Here is an 18192-nt window from a genome sequence, read left to right as displayed (position 1 = left end):
AAGCTTGGGGGCGGGGGTGGGGTTGGGGAAAGACTATCTCTGACCCAAAGATTTAGATGCTTTGGGTCAGATTTTGGGCTTGTAAGTGCAGAGCAGAATTCAGCCTGAAATGTGGCTTTAAAAGGAATTGAAGCATCCAACCAAAATTCTTTTCGGACATTGACACTGAAATTTAAGTTTCACATAATTTATATATGGCACAAAATATTATTATTATTTTAATTTTTTTTTACAAACCATTTAAAAATGTCAACACTCTTTTTAGCTTACAGGACATAATACAGGACAGCTGATGGATAGATGAGATTCACAGGTCATAGTCTGCCTACCCACTATGTAGGACAAAATACCATTGTAAAGTGATAGAGTTTTGTTTCCTTTCCAAAGGAGAGATCATTGTAGGCTGTCATACCAACAGATTATTCAGAAAAAGTGAGTTTTTGAGGAAGTTTTTTAATAGTTGAAAGGAGAGGTTGTCATCAGTCCTTGGTTCACTTCTTTTGTGAGTCAGGACTTTTTCTGTTTAATTTTTTTCAGAGGGAGACACACCTATATTGATTTATTATTCTTATTTGTATTTTTTTCTTTTTTATTGTACTTCTTAATTCTAATTTGTTATATATGACAGCAGAATGCATTATAATTCATATTACCTATATAGAGCACAATTTTTCATCTCTCTTCTTGTATACAAAGTATATTCACACCATTCGTGTCTTCTTCATACCTGTATTTAGTGATGTCCATCTCCTTCCACCATCTTTTTTTACCCCCTGGTTCCCTTTCTTCCCTTTGCCCTATCTACAGTTTGTCTAATCTTCCCATGCTTCCCCCTTCTAATCCACTATGAATCAGCCTCCTTATATCAGAGAAAACATTACGGCATTTGGTTTTTGGGGATTGGCTTACTTCACTTAGCATTATATTCTCCAACTTCATCCATTTACCTGTAAATGCCATGATTTCATTCTCTTTCATTGCTGAGTAATATTCCACTGTGTATATATACCACATTTTCTTTATCATTTATCTACTGAAGGGCATCTAGGTTGGTATTCTTCTTTGTATTAAATTCAAAGAGGCACAGAATGATCTGTGATTTTGTTGAACACCAAGTGACTTAGTAGCTCATCTGAGTCATTTACTGCGAAGAAGCAAAGGGAACCCACTAAAATGGTTTTAGTTTAATACATTATCTAGACTTCTTAAATTGAGGACTGCTTATTTTTATCTCCAGTTTAGTTCTTATATACCTTCCAAATACCAGGTATTGTTTTGAGCACCGAGGATACAAAAACTAATAAGAAATCAACTCTCCAAACTTGTAAAAATGTGTAGCAGGGCCAGTGAGAGAATGTGCAGGGTGATGATTGTGACCCTTGGGTGCACACATTTGGATCTACTGGGAAATGAAAATCTTTTGTTGCCCCCGCCCCCAGAGATCATGATTTGCTTGGTCTGGTATGGCCTGGGTGCCTAGTTTTTGAAAGTGTTCCCCAGGTGGTTCTTATGTGCAGTCAAGGTTGAAAACCTCTGATGTAAGAGTGATGGGCCATACACAGAAGGGAGGACTCAGCTGTAGCAAGGTAGGAACTGTCACAGGAGAGCAGTCTCCAAAGAAGTGTCCATAGAATTCCTAGACAGAAGGGGAACTTGACTCAGGGCCTGCAGGGTTTCTTGGCATACGTGAAGGAAAAGAATTTCAGCACGCTCCAGTCAAAGGCATAGACAGAGGTTTATTTAGGAAGATAGATACACATTCAAGGGACAGTGGAGGCAATCTCAAGAGAGAGGCCTTTGGGGTAGAGCAATAAATACTCAAGGGAGATTGCAGGTTAACTTCAGAGGGAGAAACAGCACCCCATTGGTGTGGGGTGTTTATATTTATAGAGGGCTGGTCCTAGGGGCTGGACTAAAGGTGAAGCAGGGTGGAGCTACACATTTTCACTCTAGTTTTTCCTGTGCTTGCATGTTTTGCTCATGTTACACAGGCATGGGTCAAGGGTGTGGGCCAAGGACATGTAGCTCAGGAATTGCAATTCTTCCTGGGCACTTTTTTTGCATCTTGATGCATCTTGTTGGATTATAGGTATTTCCTTTGAGGCTCTGTATATCTTTCTACTGAATCCCTATCTCATAGTGGAGGTAGTGCTTGATAAGCAGAGGCAAAGGAGGAGGATGAGAAAAAAGCCTCCCTGGCAGTGATAATACAGAGAAGCAGGAAACAATATACAGCATGTTCACCCAACGTGCACAGAAGCTTGGAGCAGTAAACAAAGACAAAGGAGGAAAGCAGTAGCAGCAGGTACCTCCAGAAAGATAGATGTTCATGCTTGCTAAGTGTGGTCTTGGTCTTACATGGAATTAGGAGTCACTGGAGAGTTCTGAGAAGGGGAATACAATTATTATATCTGTAGTTTAGACATAAGATTTTTAGACATAAGATTCTTCCAACCTGTGTGGTGAGTTGGACTGATGGTCTTGTACTTCAGGCAAAAAGCCCAATTACAAGGTTATTGCCAAATCCAAGTGAGAAATGATGAGGGTTTAAATATAGGTTAATGGCAGTGAACCTGGACAGGAAATGACAGATTTATGAGATAGTAAGGAGGTGGAATTGGCAGGATGTAATCACTGTGGGTGATTAGGATGCCTCTGTGTTTCTGGCTTGAACAACAGCATGGCTTGAATAGGGGATACCAGGTGTTTAGTGGGAGAGAAAGGGGTAGAAAGCAAATGAGTTCCTTTGACTCATTTTAATTTGAAATGCTGGTGGGACTACCAAGCAGGTTTTCCAGTAAACCTTTGGATATGCAGACTTAGAAGAGAGGGCTGCCCTGGAGATATTAATTTATTTGTTGGAATACAGGTTGGTCACATCTGGCAGGAAGATGAGATTGCCCAAGTGAGGAATGCAGAATCTGCAAAACACAACATTTGAAGTATAGATACAGGAAAAGAGCCATCAGTTTAGCTAAGAAAGGGGTTAGGATGGCAGGAATACAACCAGGAGGAAATGATATTATAGAAAACGAAGGAATAATGTTTTAGGAAAAGAGTGATAAAAAAAAAATTGGATGCTTCAGAATGGTCAAAGAGTATGAAGATTAAAACATGCCTGTGGGTTGGTAAAGCAGCGTCACTGGAATTGGGTTATAAAGCCCTTTTTACAGTTGGTTTAAGACTGAATTTTAACTTCTTGTCAAAAAAATATGGAGTGAATAGTTTTAGGAAGCCCTTTTCCTGCTCCTTTTATATGGAAAGTAGATAAAAATGTGTAACTTTAGAAGTGTTTCAAATAGCTAACCAACTCTAACCAAATTCAAAAGGAAGAAAGAATTCTCCAGATGTCATGAACAAAAGAGGGATTAGAGGCCATAGAAATAAGTGTCAAAGTTGAGAGGCCACAAAGGTATTAGATCACATAGGGAGGTCAAACAGGGACTGGCATTTTAACACCTCCAAGACAGGGAGAGAGGGAGCTTTTTTGTGCATAGTTATGCAGAGGAACTGTTCTAACCATGAATGGAACCAGGAAAACTCTGGGTTCCCAGGCTACTCATTTGATGAGTATCTGAAGGAGAGAGAAGAGCTTTGGTAGAGCAGAATGTTGGATCAAGGGAAAAAAAAAATCTTTTTTTTTTTAAGAAAATATTGAAAAAATACTAAAAATATAGGAAGGAAAAGGGATAATTATAGATCCTCAGAGCCTAAGTAGAGAAATTACTTGAAATAAATGAGGAACAAATTTGAACATATTATCTGTTGGAGATGGGAGGCAGAATATTTAGCCATATTTAGTAGGTCCCCTCTTCTCTGTCAGATAGGAAGGATAAGGAGAATAAGCAATGTGGAGATTCAGAAAGAACAAAATGGCTATCTGTTTATAAATCCATTATAGAAGTGGAGAGAGGAAGCTGAACAGAGACACATAAAAAGAATGAGGGTCCACCTGCAATGAGATGTCAGAAATCTGCGGTGGTACCATTCTTTACCCAGCAATGCAAGTATGATTATAAAATTTATTAAAGTTAGATTTTTTAATTAATCCTTTAATGTTGCAGAAAGATGCCAGAAAATAACAAGAGAAAAGAGGGAATAAAAGGTAACACCCAGAGAGTAATTTGGGAGAATAGAGGGAAGAAGGTTCTACACTCAAATTTTTATCTCTGGCCAGGGTAACTAATAGAAACCATTCAGTTATAGTGAGTTAGAAAAATTCTAGAAATCACATACAGTTCTCTTATTTATTCTAGCTTATCTTAAGAGAATCAGGGCACTATTGCATTACCTTAAGTCAGGCTGTAATTAAGTCAAGGTTTGGAGGCTTCAACTTCTCTTGTCTTCAAACCTTAAATTGTTTATTGGGTCCAGCAAGTTTTAGCATATGTAAATACATTTTATATATATATATATTTACTTGAAAATGCATAATGTTCCCAGGTTGACACTTACAACAAAAGATATCTCTGCCTGGGATGGGGAAACCTCCTGGAACCTTGGTCATCTTCCAGGGGGCATCCAGCTAATTAGCACTTCCTTCATAAATAAATGTCATTTCTAACACTAGTATTACTGATAAGGATTTTTAGGCCATTGAAATCAGTCTTAGTGACAGAAAAAGAAGCTTTTTAATTAAGTTGAAATGGAATATTTAAGGTGAATTTTCAGGTACACTCTGGTAAAAGCAGTGTTAGTAGTGATCCCAGCGGACTATTAAAGGACTTATTAAAAGCCTGTCAACTCTGGGTCACTAGCTAAAGCCCACTGGAGATAGCAATAATCAAAGGCTCTTTCTGTCTCCCAACAGAAAGATTTATGTTGGTATATTTGTTTTGAATAAAGGAGTGTCTATAGTTTAAAAAAAAAAACTTAAAGTAGAACTAATTGATAGTTTAAACCAAGAAGTCAGAGAATAATGTTTTGTAACACTTCTGTCATCTTTCAGGTACCGCTCATGTTGTCATTTAGCAGCATTTTAAAAAATACAATCATCCCTCTTTTATTTATTGAATATATTCTTGAAAGATACCCCCTAACCTACCACACAATTTATTTATCCTGAGGGATTAACCATGATAAGAAATGCTAATTAGTATGATCTGCTTTCATGATTACTCAACAATTCAGAAACTAAGAATGAAATCTAGAAATGATGTCTCCCAATAATGTGACCTATTAATGGATGCTTCTGCTTCCTACTCAGATAATGGATTATGTTATAAGAGAGATGGATGTGATATCTTTTTCTGCAGCTAAGGTAAATGAAAAAAAAAAAAAAGCTAACTGAATACCAGGCATTGTGCTAAAGCACCTTTTTTATGGGCTATTTTTAGGGGCATTGTCCAGTCAGAAGAAAAACTTGTCATCAGTGCATCTTGGGCAAAAGACGATGATATCAGCAGACTCTTGAAATCACTACCAAACTGGATCAATATGGCTCAGCCCAAACAGCTGAGGCCAAAGAGAGAAGAGGAAGAAGATTTCATAAGGTAAAAATCTATTTTTTTAAGATCTGTTTTCTAAGTGATATAAACATATGGAGGAAAGTACATATGTTTAGCTCCTCAAGGTTGTGATTCCTTCCTTGGCCCTGTGGAGTCTGGTTAGGGTGTTTTTGATTTCTAATATTTCCTCTTGATCATTTCTTAGTATGTCATCTCTTCTTATATACCTATGGTTTACTTTTTATTTAATACAATATACTGAGAAAAATATAAATGTACATACCCCTCTCTCTCTCTCTCTCTCTCTCTCTCTCTCTCTCTCTCTATATATATATATATATATATATGTACACACATGTGTGTATGTGTGTGCGTATACCACACACATATATACATGTACACACAATAGTATGAGGCATAATAAATATATAGAAATGTACATATATCAAAGCCAGTTTAGTGAACATGGTGATGAAACAGAATGTGTTTGTAACTAATATCCAAATCAAGAAACAGAACTTAAGCGAAGTGCAGAGGCACACATCTATAATCCCAGCAACTCGGGAGGCTGAGTCAAAGTCAACCTCAGCAACTTAGCAAGACCCTAAGCAACATAGTAAGAGTCTGTCTCAAAACTTTTAAATAAATTTTATAAAGGGCTGGAGTCATTGCTCAGTGGTTGAGCACCCATGGATTTGATCCCTGGTACCAAAAAAAAGAAGAAAAGAAACATAACGTAACCAACAAGAGATGAAACATAGCAACTTGAGAACTCCAAGTTATTCTTATCTGATTTCTAACTACATAGACAGTTTAATCTGGTTTTGGACCTTATATAAATGGAATCATGCAGTTATGTACTCTTTTATGACAGGCTTCTTATGTTCCACCTTATGTTGGCAAGATTTATCCATATTGTGTATAGGTTCTCTTTACTTTGAATAGACCACTGTGTGTAGTAAGCACTACAGGTTATTTAGAAAATATTTTATTATGTGTATGTATGACTATGTATGTATGTGGTGGTATGTATATACGCATAGGTACAGAAATGTGTATATGTATATTTATTCATTCTACAGTTGGTGAGCATTGTTTAGCTTTCATTTTGGAGCAATAACAAGTAGTATAGCTATAAATATTCTGCTGTGTCTTTTGGTGACCATGGGTATATGCCAATAGAAGAATTGCTGGTTGAGTTCATACTGTCAAATAGTTTTCCAAAGAAAATTGGTCATAAGAATTTACATTCTCCCAGTGATCTATGAAAGTGCCAGTTGTTCCACATTTCATTAACATTTGCCATTTTCATTCTTTTAAGTTGTATCCATTCCAGTATGTTTGTAGCAGTATCTCATTGTTATTTATTTATTTATTTGTTATTAATAATTTTTTAGTTGTAGATGGACACACATTATCTTTGTTTATTAATTTATTTTTTATGTGGTGCTGTGGATTAAACCTAGTGCCTCACAGGTGAAAGGCAAGTGCTCTACCTCTAAGCCACAATCCCAACCCTCTCATTATTATTTAATTTGCATTTCTCTCACAGATGATGAGAACTTTCAATTTATTTTTATGTATTTCTTGGCCATTTGGATATTTCTTTCATAATATGTTGTTTCAGATAATTTCCCAATAATTTCTAAATAGGTTGTCTGTCTTCTCCCTAGAGACTCTGGGGAGTTCTTTATACATCAGGTGAAACTCTGTTATGGATGGATCAGTCTTCTCCCACTTGACATGTTGCCTTGTTATTCTCCTAACAGTGTCTTTTACTAAACAAACTTTTAAAAGTTTCAGTAAATCTAGTTTATTAATTCTTTTATGGACATGCCGTTTTGTACCCTATTAAGAAACCTTTGTTTATACAAAGTCACATAGATGTTTTCCTTCAAAACTTCCATTGTGCTGAATATATATCCAAATCTCAGCTTCTGAAATCAATTAAAATTCTAAAATTTTTAATTTTGTATTCTTGCACTCTATACTTCCTTAATTTAGATCACATTATCATGGCTTTAGTAGGAGAGCGTATCCTCCTGATTTTTTTTCTGTCAGGAGAGGTGAAGAGGATTAAGAGATTGATCAATTTGAGCCCCAAGTACAAATAAGTAAACTGACCTAAGACAGAAGCCAGCCAGGCCACGGGGCTCCACTTCCTCACTGAATTACCTTCATATTAGCCTTCCCAGATTCTTAAAAGGTCTAGGGCAAGCATATTCTCACCCTTTTCTTTAAGTATACTCATATAACCATATCTGTTAGCATTAATAGTTGTTTAAGAAGCTATTTCTGAAGCAATTTCTCCCAACTTTGCAGGACTCTTTAAGTAAATATGTGCCTTTTTCTTGTTCCTCAGCTTATTGCTCTATAGTTTTTGAATTGGGTTTTATACTTGCAAATGGTTTTTAATCAGGTGTGTTAGTTATCCTCTATAGCATAGAATTAAAGGAAACAGTTTCTAGCTCTATTTTAGAGAAGAGAATGCTGAGCCAGAGATGAACGTCTGTGTATGCCTCACTTTTTTGATTTAGAAAAGCTACGAATAAGACCCTTTTTTTTTCCCTCTTGAATTTATGAAAGAATTGTATCACTTTCCATCTTAAACTTGAAGGAAAAACAAATTATGTTAACATTTCTTAGCTTTCTTGGTGCGATCTACATGAAGACATGAAGTAAGGTGTAGTCTTAATTGTATAACACACTGAAATATATAAACATGATTATACCCTTGTAACCCCCTCCCAGATCAAAATATGGAATTTTTGACTGTTCTCAAATGGCCTTCCTTCCCTCAAAGCAACCACTATTCTGATTTCTATATTCATAGCTTACTTTTGTCTGTCTTTAAATTTTACATACATTTCATCATATTGTCTGGTTCTATTTTTGTGTTTGTTTTTCCTGAATAAGCCTCAAAGATTTGCTCATGTTTTTGTTGGTAGACATGACTTGGAAAACAAATTATATTTCCTTTAACAGAAGAGAACTACATTTTGCGATCTGTTTTGTTTTGTATGTTGATTGATTCTTTCTTTTTAAACTGTCACATTCTCTTCTGGATTAGAAGTTGAAAGCAAGTCAGGAGGAAAGGATGCTCTTCATTGCTATTCATTATGGTTGAGCTGATGGAGAGCCTTGAGCAGCACATTAGAGCGCCAGAGAACATGGCTCGAGCCAAAAGGACTGAAAAGTCACACTTTCCTCCTATAATTAGTTTTTAAAGCTCAGAAGGGTATTTGGCACCGAGATGAATATAGAATCCAGTGCCCTTTGCATCCAATAAAGGTTACATTCCCTTCATTACTAAACAAAGCCCTTTTCTATTCTTTTTTTTTAACTAAAAAATAAAATGTATTATTTCCAGGTTTAATTTTGAATAGAGGGGGAACAAACTAGGTCAAGCCAGGGCTTTAATAGCAAAGAAAAACAGCAAATACCCTTCTATTCCCAAGGAAGCTGAAAGCAGGTTCTTTAGCACGATTGTCTTTGCACCTGTCAGGTATATGTATGTATTTATCCTTTTGGGATCAGGGAGTATCCACTGATAAAAGGCAGCCCTGCTTGCTGGAGGTGTAATTAACAGAAGGAAGAAGGTATGGAGGAGTAAAGGAGGTAGGGAAGGGCTGTGTAGGAGGTGGGGAGGCCAGGTGTATTAGAAAAAGTCCCCCCAAACCAGTTATCCATTCAGGGTCCCTGAATTTCAAAGAATAGGTATCATTCCTCTAGAACCAGGTTTGAAAATTCTTAAATGGGATTGGTGGGACCAGGGCTAGATTTTTCAGGTTATAAGGGATCAAACATTACATAAAAACCTAAAAACTAGTCTTGAACTATAGCAGGTAGAGAGGTGAATGATAAAGAATTAAGTCTAAGGACAGATTGTACAATCGATTTCAACGATCTAAATAGTAAGAGCTAACAGAGCCTGGCACCCACCATACAGTGATGTTATGAGTTTCCAAGAACTGTTACTCCCATTCAACAAATGAGGAGACTGAGGCGCAGAAAAATTAGCAACTTACCCAAGTTTACAGAGCTATCAAGTGACAGAGCTAGAATGTAAATCCAGGTCGCCTGGCTCCCTGAGCCACCACACTGGAGTCAGCCACCTAAAAATGGATCCGGAATTTACATTTTTGAACTTTTGAGTCATTTCTTTATTTTCATTCACCATCATAATCTTGACTGATAGTCATCATTTTCTGATAAGGTCAAAAGCTTTATCACATTGGCACTTTGACTAGATTTGTTTGATATTTTGACATTCACTGTTATATTTGATATATGTATTCCTTCCAATAACAGACTTAAAACAGCACATATCCAGCTATGTCTAGGGAGAATAATGTATTGAAACCAAGTCTATAGGTGCATTAAAAATGCTTCTTTTATTTTCCTCTGAGTCATAAGTTTCCCTAGTCAAAGCAAAGAAAATAGAAATAACCATTGTTGAAAAGGGAAGGAGAACACAAAGGGGATGAAATATAAAATTATAAAACTAAAGTGTGTAGTTTTGGGATAGAGGGTGATGCAGTCCTGAATATGGAAGAGAGCCCATTTGTAGCTATTTAGTTATTTAGAAGGTATCTTTTACAACTTGGGGAATCAAATGAGTGGATGCTCATTTAGACTCATTTTTGTTGTTTTATAAATTATTAGTTAAGATGATTAAATAATCACAAAATATTGTTTTCAATGATCAACTGGTTGATTATGATAATTTCTGAGTTTGTATTTGGCATGACTTCTGTATTATGTGAGTAATGAAAAAAAAAGAGTCTGAATAAAAGCAGAAAACACCTTTACCTGACTTCTGTGGAATCCTAGGTCCTTTAAGATGTTGAATGAATAAAATGAATTTTAAAAACTGGAAAAATCAGCCACTCTTCAATTAAAAATCATAAAATGTGAGTAATAGGGATGCTTTAAACTATAAGATGGTGCTTTGAGTAGACTCCTGAAAGTTACACACATAGAAACATTTTCCCTTAGGAAGCTTCATGGGCCTGAATTCTGGTCCTCAGCATTGACTCTACCTAGTTTGTTTTGTTTTGTTTTCCTTTTTGGGTCATTATATCTGTTCTATTTCTTTATCCAGTTCAAATTAGACAATTATAAGAGAAGCAGAAATCTAGCACAGGTAGGAATACATTTTGATATAGAAATTGCATAAAGTAGAGCATTAATAATTTTCTGAAAAGTTCCACTCGAAAATTTAAAAGGTCCCTAGCATAACGTAAGCAATGGCTATTAACATGTACTACCTAACTACAACTATTCAAAAATCTTTAGATAAATTTGAGGAAGCAAATAAAAGAGGAGATGCAAGAAAAAGACTTTAGCTACCTTGAAGAAAATGTTCAGTGGGTGCTGACATTGATTTCACTACCTCTGGGTGCTTAATATGACTTTAAAAATATATTTATAAGAGGAAAAATGAATCTAAAAACATGACTATATCAAATAAGTGCAAGAGTAGAAAATGTTCTGCTAAAATGTTCCCTTTTCCTACCTTCATTAAATCAGACAAACTTCATAGATAGATGTAAGTCAGGATGAGAAGCAGACTTACATCCCAAAATAAAACAAAAAAGACAGGCCATTAATTAGAGACTGCAACAAACATATTGATTAATGTTCAAGATGACTGAATTAGGCACTTTGTTATTACATCAAAGTTCTTTTTTTTTCTTAGTGATCCAGTTCTTGTTGTCAAAAGATTGGTAGTAAATGAGGCAGAGGGAGGAGAAAACAAACTTAAAATCTCCCCTACAAGTTGCATAAGTGCTAGTCTCTCTAGGCAATTATTTGGCAAGTACAATCCTGTTAGTATTATTAAAAAGCCACTAATTTGATATTCTCTGCATTTTTTATTTAATTTCAGTTCATGGAATTATTTAATATTTTTCATTAGGTGTACATTTAATCCCATTTCTCTTTTTCTCATTTGCAGTCTTAGTAAAAGGAAAAAACTGTCATCCTTCCAATTTAGTCCACCTTAGCCCTTGAGGCTGATAGTGATCATCTTGCCATCACGATGGTGGACAGGATGTTCAGGATGGGGCCCTGGAAGGTGAGCAGGACAGGGCAGGCAATGAGACTTGCAAAATCATTGCTGCAAGGCCTGTGCCTTCTGCCAGCTTCCCCTCTCTGTCTCTACTGAAGGCTGAAAGTCCCTGCCAGATGATGAAGGGCCACTCACCTCCTCATATCTGTCTTTTCCTGTTGAAATTTTTAAGGTTTTCAATCTGCACTGCTTTACTACCCCTTGTCATCTCCCATTCCCATTCCTCCTTCCTGAATGCCCTCTGATCATCCCACCATACCTCCTGTACCTGCACAGCTTGGCTTTAAGATTCAACTCAGGTATCAACTCCCCCAGCATCTTCTCCCAGCAGCCCTCTCCCTTCCTGCAAGCCACAGGGCTTCCCATTGTGCTAGGAGCTCCCAGTCTGGAGAGAGTCATACAAATGAGCAGACACTTTAGGGGGCGATATCTGTTGCCCCTTAAGGTAAAGCTATGTGTAAACATATGAAGAAGAGACTAGTAAAAGCTAAAACTCGTTATATGTTAGGAAGGAGTGGGGGATGTCATTGGGGCCAAGAGGAGGAGACCCAAGTAAGCTAAGTCTTTACCCACCCATCAAGCAGGAGATCAGAATAAAAATCTCTAAAATCAACACATCAACAAGAAGCAGTTTTAACAGATTACTTAGCTAGATGAACATGATCACTAGAAGAACTAAGAGAAAGAAACTATTTTTCAAAACCTCTGCATTTTTTCTTGGGGCACAGGACAGAGGCTGGGGAGGAGTGGCATGGGGGTCAGTGCTCATCATTTAACCATGGGTAATTATTACTTTTGGTTTAAAATTTTTACTTGCTTAAAAAAAACTCCATACATCCTCAAACCCTGTCACTATTTGCTTCTAGTTCACTAATTCTCCAAAATACACTGTCATTCTAACAATTTTATCCCTGAAAAAAAAAAACTTTGTCTTCATTTATCTTTATTTTTCACCAATTTTATACAAAACATTCACTCTTCTGTACTGAGAATACATTGCACTAAAGTTCCCATCTGTGTGTGTGTGTGTGTGTGTGTGTGTGTGTCTTTCTCCTAAGACCACACCCTGTTTCTCATCTCTTCTCTCTAGTCTAAGAGACTCACTTGAAGATCTGATGCTTGGGTGCCCTGGCTTAAGATCAATTGTTTAGTGTCTCTACTTTGAACAGATTTAGAAGAATACTTGGAGAAAGTGTTCAATGCTATATAAATTTCAGCTTTTAAACATCATCATTCTATGTAGTCGAAAAGCCAAAGTATATTATGTTCAAATTATAAGTGGTAGTCGATTATTTTAATCATACACTGATAATGTCTCTCAGCTCAAGACATGTTCTTGATGGGAAACTATTACTATTTGTGTGAGTGCTGTAGAAAACCTGCACCCCCTGGAAGTTCCAGCAGCTAAAGAAACAGCTTGTGCTTAATTGTTTATGTCTAGTGTTGCTCAACAACATCTATGAAGGAAACTTAGTGGCCAAGCTTGAGTGGCTTTTCTAAAAAAAGATGTGTTCTTGTTCTTAGCTAACAAAGCAAGTCAATGCAACTTTATTCCTAGTTTAGTTTCCACACCATAACTCTGGGCTGGTGCCACAGTCTCTAAGATGCTGCTTTGCAATCAGGTTTTTTGCTTATTGTTAGCAGCATCAATTTTCATGGAATTTTTCACTTTCTTTACCCACGGATATATCAGTGAACTCTTGTTCCAAAAAAGGGATATTTTTAAAAATGTGGAGAAACTCGTGATACTGAGCCTTAGTTCCTGCCCCAGTCTGCCTCTAATTTGCTGTGTGTCCCCTCATTCCTCTGCACCTCCATCTCATCTGCCAACCACAATCAGTGAGTCTAGATTTATTGGTCATTTTTCAAAAATAGTGAGCCTGAATGTGTGTGTGTGTGTGAGTGTGTGTGTGTACATACACGCATGTGTATTTATTTTAACTGACGTATTAAGTCTTATTTATGTTGTGTTTTTATGTTTTGGATTTACAATCTGGAATAGATTGGAACTCCTTGTATAATGAGTACACCTAGTGCATTCTGCCCATTTTGTCAAACTTTGAATATAATTTCACTATTTTTAGTTATTAATTAGAGTTCTAGTTTTAGTATGTTTACATTCATGGCATATATTTGCAAACATTCATCATTTATTTGATGCCTCAGAAAAACAACCTTCAATTATAATGCTGTTTTATAAGAAACTTTGGTTAATTCTCTGATGTTTACTGGCCAATGAAGTTTTCAGCAAAACGCTGCACAAAAGCAAAGACTGCTTGTAATAGGTTTTGAAACCATCAAGTTCCCAGATCAATTCAGGATTCAACACTGATATCAGAAGTGTAATGCAAATGACTAGAGTGAGTCATTGCTCTAGAATTTTGGTGTTGAATAACAGAATGAGTCACACAGTACTTGCTCAATATATGCTTGTTGAATGCACACAGGCCTGCCTTCTTGTACTCCTTGTTATACAAATAGTGGAGTTAAATAAGAAAAAGGATAGTGTTGGAATCTTTGAGTGTTGATACTTAACTATTTACCTAAAATCTGAGCTCTAGTTTTCCATTAGCAATTGGAGATTTTTAAGTTAACTGTTTAACATAATATATAGAATACATTAATAATACAGGCAAAGGAACAAAGTTATGCTGCTAGAAAAGCAGCTTAAATTAAAAATAAAATTATAGAGAAGTGTTAAAGAATTTCTTCTTATATAAATTATGCAGATCTGATTCAAGTAGGAAAAGTTTTTTTTTTTAACAATAATGAATCTCCCATAATAATGCATTTGAACTTATCACACAGTTACCTACATTGACCTGTGATCAAAATCTTAGCCTCTAATTGGAGACCAGCTCTTTGAACCCCAATCTTTTGCTACCAGCTAATCTCTGTCAGAATGATGCTTTTGTGTCTTTTCTTTTAGAAAAGGAGCCCAAGAGGTGGCAAAGCTGCCCCTAACAGAATGGTGCCTGCAATTTAGTTTCTAGACCTTTGCCCCGCTACAGCGTTGGTAGCTATAGCCCTTTTTTCTTTAAGAAAAGACTTGGTTATGCATATAATTTTTTCTGTGCTCCCTAATAAGAACGTAACATATAAAGTGCTCAAAAATACTTATATAAAGACAAAAAGGAGGAGGAGAAGGAAGCGGAGGAGGAGGAGGCCGAGAGAAGAAAAAGACAGGGTTGGAGATGTAGCTCAGTAGGTAGAGCATCTGCTTAGCATGCACAGGTGCTTAGCATCCCCAGCACCACCCAAAAAGAAAAGAAAAATAAGACAGTATGCATTTATGCATTCATAAATTAAGCATGTGAAAACATAACTGTCATTCTAAATATTATCTCTCTGGACCTGAAATGAGAACAACAAAAAGAGTTTGCAAGAGTTCTGATGGCTTTAGTAATATTGTTCAAGTTTTTAATTTGGTGCATTGCCTTCTTATCACACATGTTATATTATACCTTATATAAAACCTTCATTTCTAGAAACTCAACACTGGTTAGAAACTTAGAGATAAGGGAGAAACTAATTTTGAAAAGCCCAACCATTGCCCTGTTTCTCACTTCTTAGTTTTCTCCTGAGCCTAGACTTTTTTGTTTTTTAAAAATTGAAAAATTTTTTAACCCTCAAAAAATGTGAAATAACAATCCAAGGAATACATATATACTGTACACTGACTTGGACTTGCTGTTACTATTTGTCATGTACATTCTTCTTTCTCTCTAAATACACATACACTTCCTTCCTGCCAAGCCTTCCAAAAGTAGGCTACAAACACAGTGACCATTCTCCCTTGAACTTCAGCATGCATCTCCCAAGAACAAAGACCCCCTCTTCAATACCTACCTCCTTACAGTATGTATTAGTTTTATGTTTCTGCCCTAACAAATTACTCAAAAATTAGTGGCTTAAAACACAAATCTGTCCTTACAGTTCTGTAGGTCAGAATTCCAACCTAAGTCTCAATAAGATAAAATAGAGATTTCTGCAGGGCTGTCTTTCTTTTCTGGAGGTTCTGAGGAAAATCCATTTCCTTGTCACTCTACCTTCTACAGACTAGCATCACACTTTGGTCTGTAGTCTCCCTCCATCTTTAAAGTGAGCAACACAGCCTCTCTCTCGGACCCTTCTTCCATGATCACATCTTGCTCACTGACCAATCACTTGAAGTGCTCTGTTTTTGAGGACCATGTAATTAGATTTAATACACCCAGACAATCCAGGATAATCTCCCCATCTCAATGTGGTGTTTAACCTTAATCTCATCTGTAAAGTTCTTTTTTACTGAAGTAACATAATCACAGTCCCTGCAATTAGAACTTTTTTGCAGGGCCATGATTCTACTTACCATACCACACCTAATGAAATCAACTTTCATTCAAAACTTTATCCAGCATATATCTACAGTCATATTTTCCCAGTTGCCCCTCAAAAATGTCACCTACATTTCTTTTTAAATCCAGGATTCACTCAAGGTTCACATATTGTGTTTTAGCACCTCCGTTTTCACTAATGTACAACAACAGTCTCATTAACTCCCTCTATTTATTTGTAACTTGGAATCTTTGGATGAGATGTCAAGCAGAGGTCTGAATTCATCTACCAGTTTCTTTGTGATTATATTCAGCATGACTGTTTCTGTCAGGATCACCAGATACGTGATATATTATACCTGCAGCCCTCTTGTGAAGCCTGGCTATGTGCATGGAGGAAAGCCAAGCTGACCATTTGGGCAAGGTAGTACTGCCAGATCTCCTTTTGGTCAAGGTTTATTTCCTTTGTTATTAATTAATAAAAGAGGTTAATTAATATTCTTTGTGGGGTGGCACTCTGACACAATGTGATTTTCCTCTTCTGTAACAACTTTCCATAGTTTCAGCATCCATTGATAACCCTTGTCTGAAACATTAAGTCATTCTTTTATTTAAAAAGAGCTTTTCCTCTAACTCCCCTACCTCTACATTTCCCTCTCCTTTCTCTCTCGCTCTTTTCATTTATATTTAATATTGAGGTATAATTTACTTACAATGTAATACAACAGATCTCAGTGATCAATTGGGTGAGTTTGGCAGGTTCATACACACATATAACCTGCACCCCAGTCAGTATAGAGAACACACTCACTACCACCGGAAAGATTTCTTTTGCCTCTCCAGAGCAACCACTGCTCTGATATCTCTGCTATAGTTTTACCTATTCTAGAATTCCACAGTAACAGAATCATACAGTAATGCCCTTTTGTGTCTGACTTCCTTTATTCAGAATAATGGTTTGAGCTTCAACCCTATTATCATACTATATCATCCCTTTATCAGTACTTTCTGCTGTTTATTCTTGAGCTGTTTCCACTGTTATGGATATGCTACAATTCATTTTTTCAGTTGTCCTGTTAATGGGCATTTGGGTTGTGTCCAGTTTCATTCCGTGATAAATAAAACTGCTGTTAATGATGCTGTGTTGTTCATTAATTACTATTAAATGGCTGTCTTTGTATGCTTTTATTCTTTTGACAATGGCATAGAAGTAGAATTGCTGTGCTATAGGTTAGGCATATGAAATTGCTAAACTGCTAAACTCCTTCACATCCTTAACATCATTTTGTTCTGTTTCTTATTTTCTCTTAAAGTTCATGTAAGACTGGTTTTATTTCTTTCTTAAATGCTTGATAGAATTGATAGAATTCAACAGCAAAGCAATCTGGACTTGTATTTTTCTTTTTTAGGAGCTTTTTCTTATTTTGATTTCTTTAATATAGCAATTTACATTTTCTATTACTTTTTCTATTTGTTTTCAAATTTAAACTTTAAGGAATTTGTTCATTTAAGTTACAGAAGTAAAATTTATTTGAAAACTTATTTTATAATAATTATTATAAAATGTACTGTATTTGTTATAATAATGGGGCCCAGGTTGGGGTTGTGGCTCAGCAATAGAACACTCACCTCCTATGTTCAAGGCCCTGGGTTCGATCCTCAGCACCACATATAAATAAATAAACACATAAATAAATAAAGTAAAGGTATAAAAAAAATGGGGCCCAAAATGTGGTATAATTGCCAAGAAGATAATCTATCTTGATTACTCTTCCAGGTATAATTGTAATGAATGTGTATTCTACTGTAGTTCAGTGATATTAGAAATAAATACTTATTACTAGTTCAGTGCTATATTAAGATATATGTATACACACATATACATAGTGCATGTGTATATACTGCAGATATATATTTTGCATACATATATTTACATATATACACATTGATATGGTCTGTATTGAAGTCAAATAATGCCACCAGATGGCAAACTGGGATGGAATTTACTTCATTGTTTTCCTTCTCCCAGGAGGTTACTGTTTCATGCTGCCTGTTGCTTAACATCTGAACATTTAATTATTTTATCCAGTTTTATGGTTGGCCCATAGTAGGAGGGCTGATTCAATACCAATTTCTCTATCATGACTGAAAATGGAAGTCATTATTACTTTTAGTTTGAGGAGATTCAGATTGTCCCAGATATAGCCAGGGATAATCCTTTTTTCTGTTGGGATGACCCCTTTAATCTTTCATCACTTCTAGTACAACAAAATGATCTAAGCTCATCTTGTATTTTTACTTCCCAAGTCTGAAGCCAGCCATTTCTCCTAAGAATCCTGGTTTCCTTTATAGGGAA

General features: G+C 36.1%; 1 protein-coding gene across 1 annotated transcript in view; it reads left to right on the top strand.

Annotated features, from left to right (window-relative positions):
- Positions 1–18192, top strand: part of Exoc4 (exocyst complex component 4) — a 765522-nt gene that overhangs the window by 617607 nt on the left and 129723 nt on the right. Inside the window, exon 13 of the mRNA XM_027950110.2 lies at positions 5337–5492. Within this exon, the coding sequence (XP_027805911.2) occupies positions 5337–5492 (156 nt within the window). The remainder of the gene's footprint in view (positions 1–5336; positions 5493–18192) is intronic.

This window comes from Marmota flaviventris, chromosome 1 (assembly GCF_047511675.1).
Source record: "Marmota flaviventris isolate mMarFla1 chromosome 1, mMarFla1.hap1, whole genome shotgun sequence".
NCBI lineage: Eukaryota > Metazoa > Chordata > Mammalia > Rodentia > Sciuridae > Marmota > Marmota flaviventris.
This window is presented reverse-complemented; position numbering and strand designations above follow the sequence as displayed.